Raw genomic sequence first — 21,112 nt, 5'->3', positions numbered from 1 at the left:
GATGATTGTGGAGAGTGATAATGAATAGAAAATGATTTTAAATGGTTATTCTTAATTTGTTTCATCCCAAATAAATTTCTCAGCCCTTGTAAATTTACCTAGTCCTTTTTGGGCATTTATAGCTGGCATATTTCTCCCTTTCTTTATTTGTTACATCCCAGACACTATGTAATAACATACTTATAAGATACTTATAATATTTAAAGCACATACATAAATAAATAATTGTGATTCTGTAGGAAGAATTCTAAAAAGTAGTAGAAGAATTCAAAGGTTATTGCTGAGATTATTTCAATAATTCTTAGCACAATGATTCTATATAATATCTTTGTGTTCATTTATACGATTTTTACTAAAAATGTAAAGCTTGCATTTGAAATGCTATTTCTGTAAGTGAGGGAGAACTTCAATTTCCTACTAAAAATTGTTACATGAGTTTTAAGTTCAGAGTAATTTTATTAGATAGGATATGCTCATTTCTGTTTTTAAAGAATCACTGCAGGAAATGATTGCTTTCAGTAGATGGTGGAATTGTACTTCTCCCTGCCTAAAATTAATGATAAGATCAATGACTTTTGTCTCCCAGTTGCTGGCGAAAATAGTCCAGAATCAAGCTACCAATTAACTAAGAGTCAATTCAAAAGCTTTAGGTTTTTATACAAACAGATTTCTCAGATGGCAATTGTCTCTTCAGGTTGCTGTATTAAGGGGCATGTGCAGCAGGGGAGAGGTTTCGTTTTGCTCTCCTTCTCCTTTCTCATTCTTATGTTGAATATTCATAAGGGTGCTTCAAGTCCTCAAGTTGTAATTGTATATACATCTTCTCCATTTTGAATTGTATCTCATTATAATTCACTTATCTTATTATTTGTATATTATTCACATATTTGTACAAATCTACATATTTATACTTTGAAGTATATTTGCATCTTGGAGGTTTGTGTCACTTTCCTCTTGTCCATGCTAGAAAGTTAGCCATTACCAGGTAGAGACTATTGCTGTAATTTTCTTTGGTCCTCATGTATTTTGGCTTATGGAGAAACACTGCATTTGTAACATTTGTAACTGTGATGGTGAGTCTCCTGCAGCCAGGTTAAGAAAAATTGTCCACTGTTTCTGCTCAGCTCCACCTTGATGTGGGGGCAAAGCTGTTTCAGGTTTCTATCTCTATACAGGGTACCAAAGTCCCTAGTGAAGCTCTTTTCCTCATCGTTTAGAAGGGTCCCCAGCTGCTCAATGTGTCCCAGATGATGGGTCAGTGAGGAGAGTACACCTGAAAATAGTGTATCCTCTCAGTCTTTTTGTTCTTCTCCTGGTCTTTATGGTGGAAATTTTGGTTCTCCTTCCCCTTTCCTAATTGGAAGACTTCTTATCCCTCCAATGCAATTATCCTTTCCCCTTTATTTAGGCCTGGTCTTAAGTCCTTAAGGGGAAGAAAGTCTTGCCTTTACATTCTTTGAATCTTTTTTCTCGTTCTTCAGCATGTGCTGAGTTAAATTGGCTTTGAGACAAAAATGAGAGAAGAGGGAAAGTAAAATACACCGAGAGCAGTAAGGTTAAACTTTTATGAAACAACCGATCACATGTATATCAACATTTTACATAACCCACAACACAAACATATACATATACATCATTATGTATATACATCATTATTTTTGAAGAATTTAGTTATTTTATTAGTGATAAATTTCTAATTGCTCAATATTTTTAAGTATTTTGTTATCAAAACATTTCTTTGAAATGACAGATTGAAATTTTAAAAATCTGTGCCAATTTATAATTCTCATATTTGTACTTAACTAGGACTTGGAGAAGGACCATATATGCTGGCAAGCTATGGGCAGAGTGGCCTTGTTCTGGGGGTCAATATGACCAGCAGAAGCGTTTTCTCTTTGCCAAGAAGCAGTGTTCATACCAATTTATTTTTTTATTTTATGATCACTCCAGGCCTTTTCAAAGAGAAGGTATCATGTAAGTATAATTGAAAATAAGAGTTTAGCTTTCCATTTACATTTTAAGATTTAGCCACTCAGTAAATATTAATTGAGAATCTAATATGTTCATGGCATTTTTAAAAAGTGCTCTAAGGGATATGAAATAAAATATAACATTGGCACAAGAGCCAGCTTTCTCTTTTGTATACAAAATAATTTCTTTGTTTATTTATTGGCATATATATGTTAGAATGACAATTGTTTGAGTTTTTGGTGTTAAATAAAATATAGCTAAAATTTTCTTAATATTAGTCACAGAACTTAGTTTGATGTTTTTGAAAAACCATCCACTGATTCTTAACACTTGAAAGGTTTTAATGCCCCCAAAAGTAAAAGTAAATTGTGAATTGATACCAAAGAAGTTCTATATGAAGAACATAAATCAGAGTGTAGACAGTCATTGTGACAGTCTGTTATTCTATTATCCTTAACTGCCTTGTCTGTCCTGGTTCCTGGACATGTCCTCAGTGCCCTGAACCTAGTCCTACTTTTACCGGTTTGCACCTGCAGGTCTGTACTGATTGTATCCACCTGGCACCTGTTCTGATTGGTGGTAGTTTCCCTTCTGATCCAGTGATGTTCAGTCTACTTGGAACCATGCATGACATGTTGTATCAGCTTAGGAATTTATTTGTTGGATGAATCATCAGACTTAACTTTCGCTTGTTCTGAGAATGCTCACAATTCTCCAGTTAGAATAAATTATTTCTTTCCTTTAAAAAGAACTCTTTTAGTTCTGAAAACACCTATCACCATCAAGTTCTAAATTATGTTGGTTACATTTTTTTCTCATATAAAAATTTATTTTATTATTCTTGGCATCTTTTGGTGCTCAGCAGAACTTAAATTTTACAACATGATAAATGCCTTTGAAACCATATTGAATTTGAGAAAACTCTTCATTTTACAATTTGTAATAACTAATGGTTTTACTAGAAAAAATCCAAATGATGTTTAAGAAAATCAGCCTAAAATCATCTCAATTTAAAAACCTTTATTTCATGAGTTTTACAAATATAAGGTAAATGTTCAGAGCTCTAGCTAAAAAAAGGTGATAATTCTTCAATGCTTTGTAAAGCCCAATTGCCCATTAGCCATTTGATCATCTTTTGGGAAATTGACAATAATGTTGGATAAATAGTCCCTTTTTGGTGCAGTAAACTCTCTTTCAAGAACATTTGCTCATTAAAAGAGCCCAGTGATACTGAAATGCAGTTACGTCCCTAAATTGATCTATTTCTCTATTCCCTTTTTTATCATCCAATTTAGCCGTTTGTAGATTTTGTACATTTGTAAATGTTAAAGCTTGCAAACACAAATGTATGTCCAATTAATCATTCAGTTTCTTGTATAAAATTGTACATTCTGGAGTCCTCATTGACATTTATTTTTTCCCCCAAGGACAAATTATTTAAAAGACAGAAGTTACCAAAGACTGATCTTTTTTTCTTTTTAGTGGTATCACTGTTATTCACTGAATTTAAAGTACTACTTTTTTTCTTCTTTCAGGCATCTCCTAATTTATTCTGAAATATTAGTGATCAGCCCTATGTTTGGCAATTGTGCAGTAGTATTTTGTTTACTTTATAAGTACATTTTGTGATACCAATGTTGATGATCTTCCCTCTTCTGAGAATCTACACTGTTCTATGTTTTACAGCATTGGCACTTGTTTCCTTGGAATCTGCTGAAAGGCCAAACTACTTTCTCTATGTCCATGACAGTGATACTCTTACCTTGGAGCTGTGGGAGGCAAATTCAGCCTTTCATCGGAGAGCAACATTTTTCCACCATCAGGGCCTCTGGATTCCTGGTTACAGTGCATTTGAATTATACAGCAAGAAAGGCTTTTTCATCATATTCACAGGTGCTAGTGTCAAAGCATCAAAATATGATGATTCTGAAGAATTTAAACATTTAAGTAGCTTCAGCATAGAAGGTATGTTTCCTGAGATGTCCAAAAAGAGAACAAATAGGTAATTTATATTAGGCAGAATATTTATGTCTTTAATTTAAAAACCATTCTTACTGTATATAAGCAGATGGTTTTATGACCTTAAGTAAGTTTCTTAACCTCTATACCCTCTAGTTTACTGAACTATAAAATTAGAGAAATAATAATACCCACTTTATAGGGTTATTGTGAGTGTTGAATAAGTTGATGTACATTGCTTAGAACAATCCTAAATAACCTGATTTATTATTATTACCCCAATTATTACTACCAGTGCTGTCTGGACATTGGAATCAGGGCCCACTCATGTGGCATTGTTGTCTAATGTTTGTATCTACTTTTTCTTTCCTAGAAGGCAAATTCTTATTAATCTGATTCTTAGTGATAAGGACAATATGTTTATCTCTGTCAGTTGGATACAGGGTATCTGTTTCCATTGACCTCTAGAAGATTTATCTAGTTCAGCAGAAGCCTAATCTTACTTCTAGAGAGCCTTTGAGGTCTATAGCTATTGAATTTTCTGAAGTGAGCTTTACTTCTTTATGCAATGTTTAAAAGTCATGCTTTATTTTCAAAATCCAGGAGGTTGATATCTATCTTGAGTCTCCCCAAGAAATTGTCTCATCCTTGTGAGCCCTCCTAAAGCAGTTCAAGAGAGCAGTTAATTTGCCTTTTCTGTTGAGGGTATATTTCTGCAAGCCCTTCTAATAATGGATTTTAAAAAGCACAAATTGAGCTTCAAAATTTTACCTATCGAATATAGTTCCTGTATACAAAGGTGCCTAAGTCTGGCAGGAGGTTTTGTGCAAACCCAGATTCCAGAATTCTGCAAGGGTTCTTACTCGGGCAACGAGCTCAGAACAAAGCAAAAGAAGTTCTAATATCTCTGCCATTTGCATTATTAGATGTGGTCCATACATTCTTTAGTGTGGTGACATACTCACAAAACAAGTCAGGCAAAGGAATTTTACTACTTACAGATAGACGGCAAGAATCAACAGAAGCCTAGGATTCATGGTGAGCCAGTCCTCTAGGCTCAGAAAAGCCCAGGGTGAACTGAATCTTGTCTGCACATGCTCCATGTTGCACTGCAGTTGAGGGACCCTGAAAGCAGTCTGCTCTGGATTTGATACTTCAGGTGCAACTGGAATCACTGAGCACACACTTTGCAGGACATCCTGTTGGGAATGGCAACAGATCCTGGATTGTTTCAGAAGATTCCTCCTTACCTCAGGATAACTCTCAGAATATTTTGCAGTTGTTTTGAGAACTGCAAGTGGGAGAGAGAAAGCAAGGAGAACCAAGGGGAGAGCTGTCCTCCTGCACTGTGCTCTTGAGAAAAGGAGCCACTGACACATCTATATAGCATTCCATAGAGTGGATGTGATTTGCTTACTTCAATTTACCTACATTTGACCTTTCCAGGCCTCTATTTCCCCTCTGCTCTAGAAATCTGTGCTCTTAGAACCAGACCTAGTAGTCCTATTTGAGGCTTAGAGAACTGCAGCACGTGGCATCATCAGAATATCAGAAGTCGATCTTTGTGGGCTTCTGAAACCTAGGAAACTCCAGGAGCCTATTGTAGTCTTGGAACCAGTCCTCTTTCAGGATGCATGGGACCAGTAACTCAAGTTCAGCAATTACTTAAGTCTTTAGATACATAGATGCTTTCCAAAAAGACTTATTTTCCTTGCTATAATTTGGAATTGAATTCTGTATCCAGAGTCCAAGAAACATACCTGCCTCCTGAATTTTCTGTCTTAAGAGGTTCTCTTGTTCAGAGATATCTTTGAACTGCTACAAAAGGACTTCTCTATGCTGTGGGAAGGGGAGAGTATTAGCAGACCTTGCAGGAGAAAAACTTCAATCAAGGGAGATTTTAGAACTGTATGCATGTATTTTTCAAATCCGCCCATGTATTTTGTATTCAAAAACTACTTATCTGGTACAAGGCAATGTGCTAAGTTTTGTGAGAAAAACAACAGAATATTCTTCCTAGATTTGAGTTCATGAAATGTGTTTGGTCTTGTCATTTTTCTAATTGTTTGAACTTGCCAAGTTTCTTGGCTGCTGTGAGACTCAATTTCCTCATTTATAAATTAGAAATAATATCTACTTAATAGGGTTTTTGCAGGATAAAATAGAATAATGGACGGACAATCACTTTGCAAAAAGTAAAATTCTAAACAAGTGTTTGGTATTATGATGTGAAGACAGATGAAAACCCACTACATATATATATATATATATATAAAGAATGCTTTGAATTTTCCTCAGCCTCCTCCAACCCCTTGCTTTTTTAAATCTTTGGAAGATAGGTGTACATCTAGATATTTAATCTGAGCATGTAATGCTTTGATCACCAAGAAATAACAGTGTTTTTTTCTTCAGTTCTGTCTTTCCTGTAGCATTGTCGTCAAAGAAGGGTCAAACCCTAGGAGGGTTCATTTAAGAAATTGTTAGTTTTTGGCCAGGCGCAGTGGTTCACACCTGTAATCCCAGCATTTTGGGAGGCCAAGGCAGATGGATCACCTGAGGTCAGGAATTCGAGACCAGCCTGGTCAATATGGCAAAACCCCATTTCTATTACAAATATAAAAATTAACTGGGCATGGTGGCGTGTGCCTGTAGTCCCAGCTACTTGGGAGGCTGAGGCACGAGAATCACTTGAACCCAGGAGGCAGAGGTTGTGGGGAGCCGAGATAGAGCCACTGTACTCAGGCCTGGATGACAGAGCAAGACTCTGTCTCAAAAAAAAAAAAAGAAAAGAAATTATTAGTTTTCAAGCTATGTATTAAATATGCACACAATCTAAACTTTATTTTTTCCCAGAAATCCAGACAGCAGTGCCTTACAGGAGGATGTGTGAATGGAGATATGAACCTTGTGCAACACCCTGTTTTAAAACCTGTAGTGACCCTGAAGCAGTAGCATGCAAATTTCTTCCACCGTAAGTAATGTTTATCAATCAGTGATCAAAGTCCAGCCTTAGCAAATTCTGTTTTTAGTTAATTTTTTCAAGATTTAAAAACAACCATTCTGAAGTTGTATATGTTATTAATTTCACTTAAATCAAGAAGTAGTTATTGAACGTCTACTATGTGGTAGGCAATCTTCTTGCTGCTGGGGAGACAATACTGAACAAAATAGACAAGTATTTGCCCTCATGAAGCTTCCATACTGTTGGATTGAGCAGAAAATAACCAAACAAAAATGTAAATATATAATGCAACATATTGTTATGGCGGATATGTGTTACAGAGAAAAATAAAGGAAGGTGAGGGAGACAGCATAAGGCTTGTGTGTGTGTGTGTGTGTGTGTGTGTGTGTGTGTGTGTGTGTGTGTGTGTTTGCTAATTAATATTGGTGGTCAGGGAAGAGCACCCTGACAAGGTAACATCTGGTCAGAGATCTAAATGTAGTGAAGGGGCTGGCCAGGTGGATATTTGGGGAAGAGTCTTTAATTTGAGAACAGTGCAAAGGTCTTGTAGTGGGAATGTGTTTTGTGTTTGAGGATCAGCAAGGAGGTAATAAGTTAGAACAAAGTGAGCAAAATGGAGAGAAGTGGTAGATGAGACCAGATGATATAGTAGTGGGCAAATCATATAAGGCTTTGTACCTGTTGTAAGGACTTTGCCTTTTACTGTAAGACAGAAGACATGGCTGTTAATGGTTTTTTGAAAAGTATTTTACAAGGATGGCTGTGGTTTTGACTTGCATCAAACAACTGCAAAATAGTTGAGTTGCATAAAAATTGATGTTGACTCAAATAAACAATAACTAACTAGACTTTGTCTTTCAGTGATTCAGTAACTTCCATTTTTCTTTTTTCTTCCACTTCACAAAGTTTAGAGGAGAATAAGAATATCATATGCTAGTTAAAAGTTTTATTACTTAACTTCATTTTATGAAACAAACAGTTATATAAGCTAAGCTGTTTATGTTTTTAAAAAATCAATTGTGAAGGAGGTATCCAGGAGATGGCTAAATGTGTTTCATTAAACCTCATTAAGACAGAAGTTAACTTTTCTTGTCTTTAAAAAGCGTTGCCTGGATTTGCCTCCAAGAACAAGGGTCTTCTGAGCAGCATTTACCTTTAGTGCCAAGTTAGTTTGTTTCCATCTGGAATGAAACGAGACCTTCAACACTTTTAGTTCAAATTCTTTACAGACGAGGCAATGGAAATGTTTTTAAAATATTTAAATATATTAGTTAAAACTGCTAGTATATTCTAGAGGCAGACGAGCAAGCCTTTTTATAGCAATATCTGTATGAATTCTCTGTAGTATGTATTAATACAATAATTAGAGTTGGTTGCACCTGAAGGATTATATTTTTTTCCTTTGATTTAGAATAAATTGAACTCTGAGCCTTTATTGGACATAGGAAAATGCCCTCTCAGTCATTATTTTGTCTCCATTCCTTTAGCAGAAAAGCATTCTCATGTTCCTTCCTGTCTTTGGCCCACAACATGGCCTCTTGAAATTTGAGACTCTTCCTTGGCTTCTGTGCTCCAAACAAGGACTGGGGATTCTTACCAAGGCCAGATATCCTAGGGCTTGAAATAGAATCTCTTCAGGCTCTTATACAACCATGTCGTTCCAGAGCACTGCCCCAGATTTGGGCACAGGTCCTAATATTCTTGAAAACTATAGCTTCTGCTCCTTCCTTTCCCTGTTCTCAAAAGAACTACAACCATGTTCATCCCTTCCACCTAGAGATCACTAATATCTTTTCAGTGAGTTTAGGATTAATAACAGGCAGGGAGACCACTGAAGATGCTGTATTTGTTCTACAAACACCGTCAAGGCAAGGATAGTGTCAAAGAACATGCCAATCTGCTTGGACGTGAGGGGAGTATAAGAGTGGAAAGCAACAGTGTAATCAATACAGGTTGAAATCTCAATAAACTGGCAAGGTGCCAGGGTTTATGCCTGTAATCCCAGCACTTTGGGAGGCTGAGGCAGGCTCATTGCTTGAGCCCAGGAATTCACCATCAGCCTGGGCAACACGACGAAACCACCTCTCTACAAAAAAATAGAAAAAATTAGCCAGGCATGGTGACACATGCCTGTAGTCCCAGCCACTCAGGAGGCTGAGGTGGGAAGATCACCTGGGCCCAGGAGGATGAAGCTGCAGTGAACCAAGGTCATGTCACTAACTGCAGCCTGGGTGACAGAGTGAGACCCTGTCACAAACAGCAACAACAACAACACCACCACCACCACCTTAATAAATTATTCTTGCACATTTCCACTGACTCGTGGAACATGGCCTTAGTGTGCCCCAGACATGAGTGTATGGTTCTAATATTCTGTGTTCAAGTTCTGCCTTAATCTTAATGCTATTCTCTTATCATCCTCTAGCTTGTGATTTTATAAAATGAAATATAATGGGTTGGTAGCAGATGGAGCAGTTCTTAGTGCTTGACAAGGGTATATAAAAGCATTTTAGGAAGAATATATCTTAGTTACATATGTTAAATATAGTCCTTTTTTTTTTTGTTATTTCAAACTTTTTTTCACTTTGATTTACTCTTTTTCCATGTAAAGGGTTGAAGGATGCTTGCCCTACTGCCCTAAAAATATGATCCTTGATGAGGTCACCCTCAAGTGTGTTTATCCAGGAGACTGTAAGTGTGAACCTTGCTTAATTTACTCTGAAAAATGATACGCTTGCATATTTTTTCTCTGAGGCAAGTGGTTGTAAACAAGTTTTAGACAGACAACTCTCATAAGATTATTCTTCAATATCTCTTACATAGCTTTTTTTCTAATTACTTTTTAAATCATGTAGATCTTCCACTAACATCTCTCCTGTTTTCTCTTTTCCAAAACGTTTTCCTTGATGCTAAAGAGCCCTGTATGAAATATGTGGGTCTCCTTTTAAGCAAATATAGTTTTAAAAAGAGCATCTTTGTTTCTTTGTAGGTATACCTGTGATTCCCACAGAACCAACATTAATGCCACCAACTAAGCCAACTGTGCCCATGTTTACAGGTATTGTTACAATTTTAGACAACAAAAGTAGCACTATGTAATTTAAGTGTTGGCACGCTTATCACAGCTGCTATTGTTAATACTATTCTACGGGCTAGGAAACCCAGCAGTCGCTTTTGCTTCATTAAGCTTATCCATTGGCTCAGCAAGCCATGTTTTCTAGAACTTCTGGCCTCAAAGGATTCTCCTGCCTGAGCCCCTCCAAGTACTGGGATTACAGGAATGAGCCATGCCGCACTGGGCTGCATGCCTCATTTTCTGAATGGTTTCTGCATTTGGTCCACCTCATTCTTTTCAGTTAGTGTAGATTCCTTGGACTTCCCTCATATCTAAAAACCTAAATTCTACTCTTAGGTTTGATGAAATCCCACCTAGATTTTCACAGTGATTAAATTGGCTCTCATGAAACATAGACACAAATCAGGGTTTTCTCTACTGCGTCCATTTCCATGTTTGCGTTCTGTCTCAGGCTCTGGAGGAGGCATTCTGGGTTCGTAACCTTGCTTTCCTCCCGCACTGTGAAACTTGCCTCAGGGAAGGATTTAATAAATCTACTCACAGCGAGGCTCGACAAACTTAAGGCATTATTCCTCAAGGTATTATAATGTAGGTCAAGTTCAGATATTTATTCTTTCAATTTATTTGACAAGCTTTAATTGAACACCAATTCTACCTGGCACTGTCCTGGCCCTCAGTGAGGAGGTATGATAAACAAGTCACAGCTCCTAGCCTAAAACTGCTGATAGACCAGAGGCTATTGCAATCTTATAACAGGGGTAAATACAAGCAGCCCACAGGAGGGCCATCATATTTATTTTGGAGGTGTGGCGTCAGAGGTTAACTGAAGACAGGAATTGGGTAGGCTAAGAGAAGGGGGAAATATGTTCCTATTTGCAGCATGTGCAAAGTCTGGAAGTGAGAGAGAATATGTCACATGAAGGAATCTTAAGCAGGTCCAGTGTATCTTGAATGTGCAGTTTGAGGGGAATTGTGCTGAAAGATAGAGTGGAAGAGATTATCGGGGGCAGGTCACAAAGGACTCATGGTAAGAAACTGGATTTTTAAAAAGGTATTAATAGCCTCACTATAACCATCGCTAGTAACACTGCTTCTCTGGTTAGCTACCATTTGAGTACTAATTATATGCCAGGTATTGGATTAAGCATTTAGCATACATTTAATCCTGAAAAGAGCCCTATGAGAGAGGTGTTACCCCTGTAGAGATGAAGAATTACTATATTGTTGTGAAATTTTAGGCATCAGTGAATTTAGTATAATTTAGAGCATGCTGTGGGAGAGGGTGGAGGTACTTCACCTACATCATTCAGTTTATAAGGGGAATAAGTCTGTGAAATAAGATTGCATGTTTTAATATCTGGGGCATAGACTGTTAATTATTCTAAGTATTGCTCTCTACTTTGAGCTCTCTTATATGCCCCAAATTAATATTCAACATATATCTCAAATGTGTAAAATGATTTATACCACCACAATCTATATGCAGAGAACACAAACTATATTTCATTACCCTCAAAGATAAGAAAAATAAAGCTATTTCTACATCTATTTGCAGATGTCATGATCTTAGGTTATTCTAAGGGATCTGCTCAAACCTATTAGCAATATCATATGAGTTCAGCAAGGTTGCAGAATACAAGAGCAATACGCAAAAATCAATTGTATTTCTATATACTAGCCATGCACAATCTGAATATGAAATCAAGAAAACAATTGCATTTATAGTAGTATCAAAAAATAATAAAATCCTTAGAATGTATGTAGCAAAAAAAGTATAAACTTGTACAATGAAAGCTATAAAACGTTGATAGAATAAAGAAGCTGAAGAAATTCCATATTCATGGATTGGTAGAGTTGTTAAGATAGCAATACTCCCAAATTGTATTTATAGACACAATACAATCCCTATCAAAATCCCAGCTACTTCTTTGCAGAAATTGATGTTAACCCTAAATTCATATGGAAGTACAAGGAACTCAGAACAGCCAAAACAATCTTGAAAAATAACTAATTTGGAGGACTCATACTTCCAGTTTCAAGACATACTACAAAGCTGTAGTTATCAAGACAGCTTGGCCATTGTAAATCCACACCCAGATAATGTTTGTAAGCCTTTGATGATTTTAGATAACAGTGAACTCCTTCACTGTTAGGACCACTGAACTTCCCAGTCATTATAATTTTTTGTTTTATTTTTTTTTTGAGATGGAGTCTTGCTCTGTCACTCAGGCTGGAGTGTAGTGGCATGATCTTGGCTCACTGCAACCTCCACTTCCCAAGTTCAAGAGACTTTCCTGCCTCATCCTCCCCAGTAGCTGGAACTACAGGCGTGAACCACCGTGCCTGGCTAATTTTTGTATGTTTAATAGAGACAGGGTTTCGCCATATTGGCCAGGCTGGCCTTGAACTCCTGGCCTCAAATGATCTGCTCACTTTGGCCTCCCAAAGCTCTGGGATTACAGGCAAGACCCACCGCGCCTGGTCAGAAATATTAAAAGTTTTTAAAATGTCATTGTGGTATGCTGAATAATGGCCCTCCAAAAATGTCACTGCCTTAGTCCCCAGAATTTTTGAATATATGACCTTGTATGGCCATTCATGTGGCTAAATTAAGGTGCTGACTGGCTTATGCCTGGATCATGAGATGGGGAAATTATCCTGGAATATTCATGAGGCGCCAATGTAATCACAAATGTCCTTATAAGAGAGAGGCAAGAGAGTTGGAGTCAGGGAAGGTGATGTGACAACAGAATCAGAGGAAATAAGGGGAAAGGAAGGGAAGGAAGACGGGGAAGAGAGAGAGAGAGAGAGATTGATTTGCAGATTTCATGCTGTCGTTTTGAAGTTAAAGGAAGGGACCATAAGCCAAGTCCAGGTAGTTCATAGAAGCTGGAAGAGACCAGAAAGCAGAATCTCCCTTAGAGCCTCTAGAAGGAATGCAGTCCTACTGATAGCTTGATTTTAGGACTTACTGTGTTTAAAAATTAATTAATTAATTTTAAAAATTGACAAAGAAAAATTGTATATATTTATTATGTACATGTTGTTTTGAAATATGTGTGCATTGTGAAATGGCTACATTGAGCTCCAAAACGGCTAATACACTGGTGTTTTTTTTTTTTTTTTTTTTTTTTTTTGAGACGGAGTCTCTCTCTGTCACCCAGGCTGGAGTGCAGTGGCCGGATCTCAGCTCACTGCAAGCTCCGCCTCCCGGGTTCACGCCATTCTCCTGCCTCAGCCTCCCGAGTAGCTGGGACTACAGGCGCCCGCCACCTCGCCCGGCTAGTTTTTTTTTTTTTTTTTTTGTATTTTTTAGTAGAGACGGGGTTTCACCGTGTTAACCAGGATGGTCTCGATCTCCTGACCTCGTGATCCGCCCGTCTCGGCCTCCCAAAGTGCTGGGATTACAGGCTTGAGCCACCGCGCCCGGCCACTGGTGTTGTTTTAAGCCACTAAATTTGTGGTAATTTATTACAGCAGCAATAGGAAACTAATGAGGTTATTTTTAAACACTATCAACTCTGGGCACTGCAATTATGGCTGAGAATAGTTTCAGCCATTCGTTGTGGCTCTTCTGCAATCTTTCGGACTGAATATTTTAGAGATAGCTCTGATATTGGCACCTTAGAAGGTGCCTCACAGATGTGTTTACCAATCACATCTCCCATTTTCATGGGTCACCCCTAAATCACACCCATCAACTAGGGTCTCCACATGGTCCACATCAGCATTTATTCTGCTCGCAAGGAACACATTCTTAAGGTTCACCAAAATCAAGGGGTCAGCCTCGTTACTTATTTTCAAAATGTAACAAAAATTTTAACTCCTGAGGAATGGTTAGTGATACTATTAATATTTTTTTTACCTGTTCGCACAATTGTGTTGACACCATTAAGAAAGTGAAGGTGGGCCGGGCGTGGTGGCTCACGCCTGTAATCCCAGCACTTTGGGAGGCCCAGGCAGGCAGATCACGAGGTCAGGAGATCGAGAGGAGGCCATCCTGGCTAACAGGGGGAAACCTCGTCTCTACTAAAAATACAAAAAATTAGCCAGGCGTGGTGGCAGGCGCCTGTAGTCCCAGCTACTTGAGAGACTGAGGTAGGAGAATGGCGTGAACCCAGGAGGCGGAGCTTGCAGTGAGCTGAGATCTCACCACTGCACTCCAGCCTGGGCGACAGAGTGAAACTCTGTCTCAAAAAAAAAAAAAAAAAAAAAGGAAAGAAAGTGAAGGGGTTTATAGAATGGTGATTAAAAGCCAAATTTCTGAAATCAGAATTCATTTCCAAGTTCAAATTCTGTCTCTGCCACTTAACAGCCTTACTTCTCTACAGCTTAGTTTGTTCATCTGTAAAATGTCGATACTATTATTACCAACACCACAGGATTCTAGAAAGGAATACGTGAAATAATCTATATAAAATTTCTTAGTACACTTTCTGTCACATATCAATTCCATACAAGATAAATACATTCCACTAATGAGGATTACCTTTTCATTTCTGACAGTTATGGAAATGATTACTCCATCAGAAATCACTGTGTTTGATATGCTAACACCAACTACAGGCTTGGAATGTGAGGTATGACTGAGCAATATCTTCCAGCTCTTTGTCATTTCCATATATCATCCACTCAAATTACTGTGTCAATGTCCAAATGCTACTAAACTTTTTTTTGGTATGTTCTCTAGTCTATCCTTGCTAACAGATAATAAGAAATATGCATTTCATTGGAACAATTGTAACTGATAAGATATTTCTTATTAATTAGCTTCTAGTCACACTAAGAAAAACAAAATTGAAATAAGATCTTAAGTCTTAAGTGTTATTCCTTAATGAAGAGTTATCTAGTATGGATTTATCTGTGAATCAGGCATTCATAAAATATTTATTAAGCATCTACTCAATGTCAGTCACTGTGCAAGATGTTAAACATACACTGGTAAGCAGAAAAGGTAAAAGTCATTGGCTCCTAGAGCTAGTAGTTTTCTCTCCTAAGACTTGGGCAGAGATCTTCTTATTTCAAACATACCATTTGCTCTGATAAACTAATTATTTATTCAACCAATATTTATTTGGCACCATTTCTGGCCAGGCACTATTCAGATCCTATGGAAAAAATGTAAAAGTAGGCAAACATTTCTGCCTTTCCAGAGTTTACGTTCTATTGGAATTTCTGAGATAGCCCATAAGCAAAATAAATGAAGTTATATAAAATGTCAGAGGTGCTGGTCAGGAGAAAAATAATACTATTTTTAATAAGATGGTTGGAAAATCTTCACTGATAAGGCGACCTCTAAGCAAACGATGTGCAAATTTGAGAGAGTGAACCCATGTAGAGGACCGGGGCAGCAAAGTTCCAGGTAGAGGGACCAGCAAGTGCAAAGGCCTTGAGGCAAGAATGTACCTACTGTATTAAAAGAATGACAAGGAGACAAGTAATAAGAAAGGAATAAAATAGTAGACAATAAAGTAGATTATGTTAGACCTTGTGTTGTCAAGACTGTGGCTTCTGTTCTAAATGACTTGGGAAGGTGCTGTATATTTTTGAGTCAAGGAATTACACCATCTGAGTAGTTTCAAGATCATTTTGGCTGGTGTATTGTGGGTAAGGTGTAAGGAGACAATATAACTGGTTAGGAGGCTATTATAGGAATTTAGGCCAGAGATGATGATGGCCTGGTTCAGGTGATAGCAGTGAAGATGGTGAGAAGTACCTGGATCCTGGATATATTTTGAAGGTAGAGGCCACAGACCTTACCGAAAGATTAGATGTGAAGTGTGAGTAAAAGGGAAGCCACAAAGATTCTAAAACTTTTGCTTTCAGCAACTAAAAGGGCTGGTGTCAACTAGGATGGAGAAATCATGGGAAGTGAATGTCTGGAGTGGGTATAATCATGAGTTTACTTTTGCCATGTGAAGCTTGAGATTCCTCACAGACAGCAAAAAGCTGTGGTCATACAGATTTGGTGGACATACATGGAGTATACACAGGTCATGCTAAGAAAAAATTTTGGGAATTCTCATCAGATAAATGGTATGAGACTGGGTGAGATAATAAAGGGAGTACAGATAGAGAAGTGAAAAGGGCCACTGCAACTTTCATAGGTTGAGAGAAGATGACAGACATGCAAATAATGTTAACCAGAGAAATAGGAGAAAATGTTGGAGGCTGCAGGTGATCTGAAATCTAAGGAAAAAAGTATTATAAGGAAGGTGGAGTAAAAAGCTATACTGAATGTATTAATAGGTCTGAGATGAGGTCTGAGAACTGATCATTGGATTTAGCAAGGTGAGTTGTTGGTGACCCTGTTAAAAAGAGTTTCAGTAGAGTGGTAGGTCTAAAATCCTTTGGGTGGTTTAGATGTCTGTGAGGTTTTCTTGTAATTGCTTTCATTTTTCTGGCTAAATGAAAAGCAAGGTCAATACCTGAGAAGTGATACAACTTTCACAGAGAAAATTTTGGAAAATTGGACTCTTAAATTTTGAAGTGCTCACTTAAGAGTCTTATTATTTAGAAAATTAGTAATTTCTCTTAACCTTATTGTTAAAATCAAATATTATATTGGATTGATAGAAACTGATCCAAAAGATTTAGGGAGAAGCAAATAAAAAAAGATACTTTATTAGTGTATGGTATGTAATAGGTGGTAAATAGTTGTTAATTTTTATTCTCAAATCCCCAGACATGCAGTAGAGTATTGGTCAAGAGTACAGATTCCTGAGTAACAATGCCTGGACTGAGATGCTGTCTCTACTATCTTCTATCTGTGGGACCTTGGGCAAATTACTTTAACCCCCACACTGTTTACTCATCTATAAAATAAATATGAAATAATAGTATCTACCTTACAGGGTTATGAGAATGAAATGGGTTAATTAGAAAATGTCTAGTTTAGCATTGCTATAATTATTACCATAATTTAAATGGAATGTGATTTATAAACTTTGAAACACCTACCACTTATTTATTTATTATTTGTTTACCTAGACATTTTGAGTTACATATAAAATTAATTTATGATTATACAGTCTAGGTGCTGTCAAACTGATGTTATATATAAATTTTTAATGAAATATTTAGATAGTATTAAGTTGTGATTTTTAAGTTGACATTAATGGAAGTTATATTCATAGGCTAGCTTTATACAACATAATGTGAAAGGTCAGCTGTCATTTTATAAATATGCTTGCAAAAAAACTAATCTAGGGAATTTAGGAGAACATTGTTTTCTTCAGATTTTCAAATATATGGGTAATCTAATACACAATCAATATTAAGATAAGGCTTACATTAAACACATATTGAATATTATAGAAAGGGTACATCAATAAGAAGTTGTAGTGAAATTTTAATTCTTTATCTTTCAAAAGTTTTTATATTTAATAAATGTACACATGGGCAATATTAATGTGAAATTTAAAAATCAATTAAAAACATTAATTGAGAATGGAAAAAAAAACCCTAATCTTTTTTTATTAACAGCCTCAGCAATTTGATCCTGTTTATAATTGTAGCCAATACATATGCCTTAATATGGAATGGCAGTTATACAACTGGTCTCTTAATTGCCCAAAGGAGGTGAAAATGCCTGACTGTGGTTTCCGAGGAAGGCCAGTTCAAGTGAACAGTGATATCTGCTGCCCTGAGTGGGAATGTCCTTGTAAGTTTGCATTTCTTAAGTGATGATCTTTTTTTTTTTTTCCCAATCTGGAGGGAGTGTTACTTTTTTGAACCTTTCACCTCATCAAGCCATAGTTATTGTTTTTGAGTTTTCTTTATTGGATTTATGATTTTGGCTCAGAGTATATAACAGTATAGTATCATAGTATATATGTTGTCAGCCATAACAAGGCTAATTTAACAGATTTTTTTAAAAAGTGCAATTATTACTAAAAATGCAGATAGTTAATAGACTAAATCCACTTTCTACCATTTTTGTAGGTCGGTGTTCCATGTTGTCAGAACTGAGCATTATTACATTTGATGGAAACAATGCAGCATTATATAGCATGGCTTCTTATATCTTAGTAAGAATTCCTGGTGAAATTATAGTTGCTCATATTGAAAAATGTTCCATGAATCAGGTGGGTCATAATTCATTTTTGCAGTCATTTTGTTATAAATCTATAGCTGATGTCTATTACAACATCAAGGATTCTCATAGGAGGAGGGACCTCAAGAACTCACTGAGATACTGAGATCGGTCTTCTGATAATGTTTCAGAAACATTTCTGAAAACCTTTCATATCAATCTATTTAGAGGCATATAATATTAATCCAAATAATGTTTTAAAAAGTCAAATAATGCATTTAAAAGTATTTTCTTTATTTTTTTCCAGAATGGAAAATCCTTAAAAAAGCTAGTGAGTATTTGCAAAGTGTTTAGTATATTCATTCTGTTTGTCACTACAATTATGTTTAACTCTGTAAAGTTTTAATTTTCTTCAAATTAAGGCTCCCTCTGGAAGAATCTCTGGACTTTGTTTTAAGAAGTTAAATGTGACAACATCCATACATAAAATAATTGTCAGTCGGTTAGCAAGAAAGGTAAGAACACAAAGTTAAAAGTTTTTATCACATTAGATGAAAATAAATTATATAAACAGTTATTTCCAATAAGAGGGAAAATTAAGCATATCAATGGAATTTAATTGTTATTATATATACTAATCATTTCATGGACAATATAAAATGTGTTTCTTAATATTATATTTTATCTCAATAATGTGCCAATTATTGCAAATATTTTCCCCTGTGAGGTTAACTGCAGGAACCATGTTAAATACACTAGCGACTGGTGAGATAATGTGATTGACCAGTCCTCTTTTTGTCAGAGTTAATATCACGTTTCAAATCAGACAGAGTGGAAAAGATATGAAGGAGAGGGATGATAATGTTGAAAAGTATAGTAGCCAAGAACACCAGAATAAAGACTGTTAAGAACAGATGGAAGGAGTGGATTTGAAGTATTGACATAATTAAGTTTTTGGTAAAAATAAGATAGCTAAAATAAGAAAAAATATGAAAAAAAAATTTAACTTTTTTGAAATAAATTGAAGAAGCACAAGGCATTATAAAAAAGCAATGCATTATAAAAAAATGAAAGGAGCCTTTTGCTTTTACAGGAAAAACTCTTATCCCATATGTTTGCCAAACAGGAGTGAGTTATGAACTCAGTGTTTCACTCAGTTCTAAGTCATTCTCTCTAAAATATGAAAAAAAATGTGTAAAGATTTTTCTTAATATGGCTGAGGTACTATGCACTTTCTGGAAATAATTCCACCTGTTAGCATAGGTCCATAGATTCTAGACTGAAAATAATATTAAAATGAGCCTAAAAATGTAAGAAGATATTTAAAAGGTTTAATTAAGTAAAACAAAATATATAAATAAGGTACTTTTTAAAAATGATAGCATTTGCGTATACCTTTGAGTTTGATGAGGTTGATATACTTAAAGGAAGTGGGTGAGAAGTAAACACAAAGCTGGTCAGTGTCATTATTTGTAGCATTTGGGTGGAAGGACTTATTTTTGACCCCAGATGAACTCATCACTGGTCATTCACTGGTCAGGCATTGTATTCAGCTAATGATGAGTTATTTTTGAAAATCACTTAGTGAGAGTTTAACATGAAAAAACCACATAGGTCCTGATGTCAAGTAACATATACTTGTGCATGATTTGCATAATGTAATTATCTGCTGATTAGAAAGCAAGAGGAGGTACAGTGATAGAATTATGACCAAGATATCATAGAAATAAAAAGAAGAGTAACTTAATGTTTTATAGTTTATAGGCGAGTCGAACAGGTCTTTTTTGGAGGAGGTCACACTTAAGATAAATCTTAAAGAACAAGTAGAAAGAAGGAAGAGAAAGAGAAAGTATGTTTCAGCTCAAGGACAACAGTATGAACAAGATATAAAAATGAGAAATTGAATGGTTGGTGAGGCATAGCTTCGAGAAATTTCCTGCTAGTTATAGCTCATGGCTTCATGTCATTGCCATTATTTAAAGCACTATTTTTCAAAGTATAATCATTGGATTGCCTACATTAGTATCACCAAATACCTGTATAGACTGTCTATACTTATTTAGTACATGCTAAAAATACAGTCTATAATCCAATGCAAACCTGGAAAGTCGAATCACTGGGAATCTTGATCTTTAACAAGCCTGACAGATGATTGTTATGAACACTGCAGCTAAGCAAACAATGATTTAGCAGATCAAGGAAAGAATTCAGATTAAGAAAAACATCCAGAAAATAACATTATTATCGTAAATTCATATTAGAAGGATGGTGTTATTAATATAAACATAAATCGAAGGAAACAGACATAAAAGCATACATAACATAAAACAGTTAAATTTAGAGGAAAAATGAAAGGCAATGACATTAGAACAAATACTGACTAGAGCAAGGCACAGCAAAGGAACAATAAAAGAACTTAAAGGTTCTGAGAAGTTGTGGCAGCAGTAAGAAATACTTTTTTAAAATTAAAAAACAGTTTACATTAAATCAGAATAAAAGAATAATCTGTATTCTCCTAATTTGTATATTTAAGTAAACATTTCTTAACAGTTGTATTTATGTTATTCTAGGTAGACGTGGATTCCATTGTTGTACCTTTGCCATTTTCAAGTCAGGAACTGTCCATAGACGATTCTGGTTCAATGTATGTAATTACTACTCCAGCTGGACTAATCATAAAGTGGTCTCATCTTACAGGAATCATAGACATTCATTTTGGCCTCCGATTTAACTTGTCATCCTACACAGAAGGACTTTGTGGTGAGCGCTGCCCTTCAAATCTTGATTTTTGTCTGTTATTATTATTATTTTTTTTCTATTCACGCTATACCATTTTGGGCCCTGTTGCCCCATTTTTCAGATTTGAGATGTGATATTAACTTTCAGTTCCCATGTAAATACTGAAGGAAGCAATGATTTTTCCATAAATGCACTAGGAAGCAGGAAATAACACTTCAATTTGGGTATTTTATGAAAATATATGCTTACTGCTATTACTACGATGCTGTTTGTGTTTCCACTAGCTTGTCTTTATTAGGCATTAATGAAGCATCAGGCATTATTTTACATATTTTAATTCACTTAATTTTAAGATCTAGTAAGTAGATAA

The 21,112-nt window shown here is 36.0% G+C and overlaps 1 protein-coding gene across 1 annotated transcript in view; it reads left to right on the top strand.

Moving 5' to 3' along the window:
• LOC105473302 (otogelin like) overlaps nt 1-21,112 on the top strand; it is a 166,418-nt gene that overhangs the window by 103,794 nt on the left and 41,512 nt on the right. The window contains exons 33-43 of the mRNA XM_011727039.2: nt 1,807-1,974; nt 3,658-3,936; nt 6,784-6,901; nt 9,504-9,583; nt 9,882-9,950; nt 14,475-14,548; nt 17,454-17,631; nt 17,913-18,055; nt 18,311-18,334; nt 18,426-18,518; nt 20,574-20,763. Of these exons, the coding sequence (XP_011725341.2) occupies nt 1,807-1,974; nt 3,658-3,936; nt 6,784-6,901; nt 9,504-9,583; nt 9,882-9,950; nt 14,475-14,548; nt 17,454-17,631; nt 17,913-18,055; nt 18,311-18,334; nt 18,426-18,518; nt 20,574-20,763 (1,416 nt within the window). The remainder of the gene's footprint in view (nt 1-1,806; nt 1,975-3,657; nt 3,937-6,783; nt 6,902-9,503; nt 9,584-9,881; nt 9,951-14,474; nt 14,549-17,453; nt 17,632-17,912; nt 18,056-18,310; nt 18,335-18,425; nt 18,519-20,573; nt 20,764-21,112) is intronic.

This window comes from Macaca nemestrina, chromosome 10, assembly GCF_043159975.1.
Source record: "Macaca nemestrina isolate mMacNem1 chromosome 10, mMacNem.hap1, whole genome shotgun sequence".
Classification (NCBI taxonomy): Eukaryota; Metazoa; Chordata; class Mammalia; order Primates; family Cercopithecidae; genus Macaca; species Macaca nemestrina.
The sequence above is the reverse complement of the archived record's forward strand: the minus strand, read 5'-3'. Positions and strand labels throughout refer to the sequence as shown.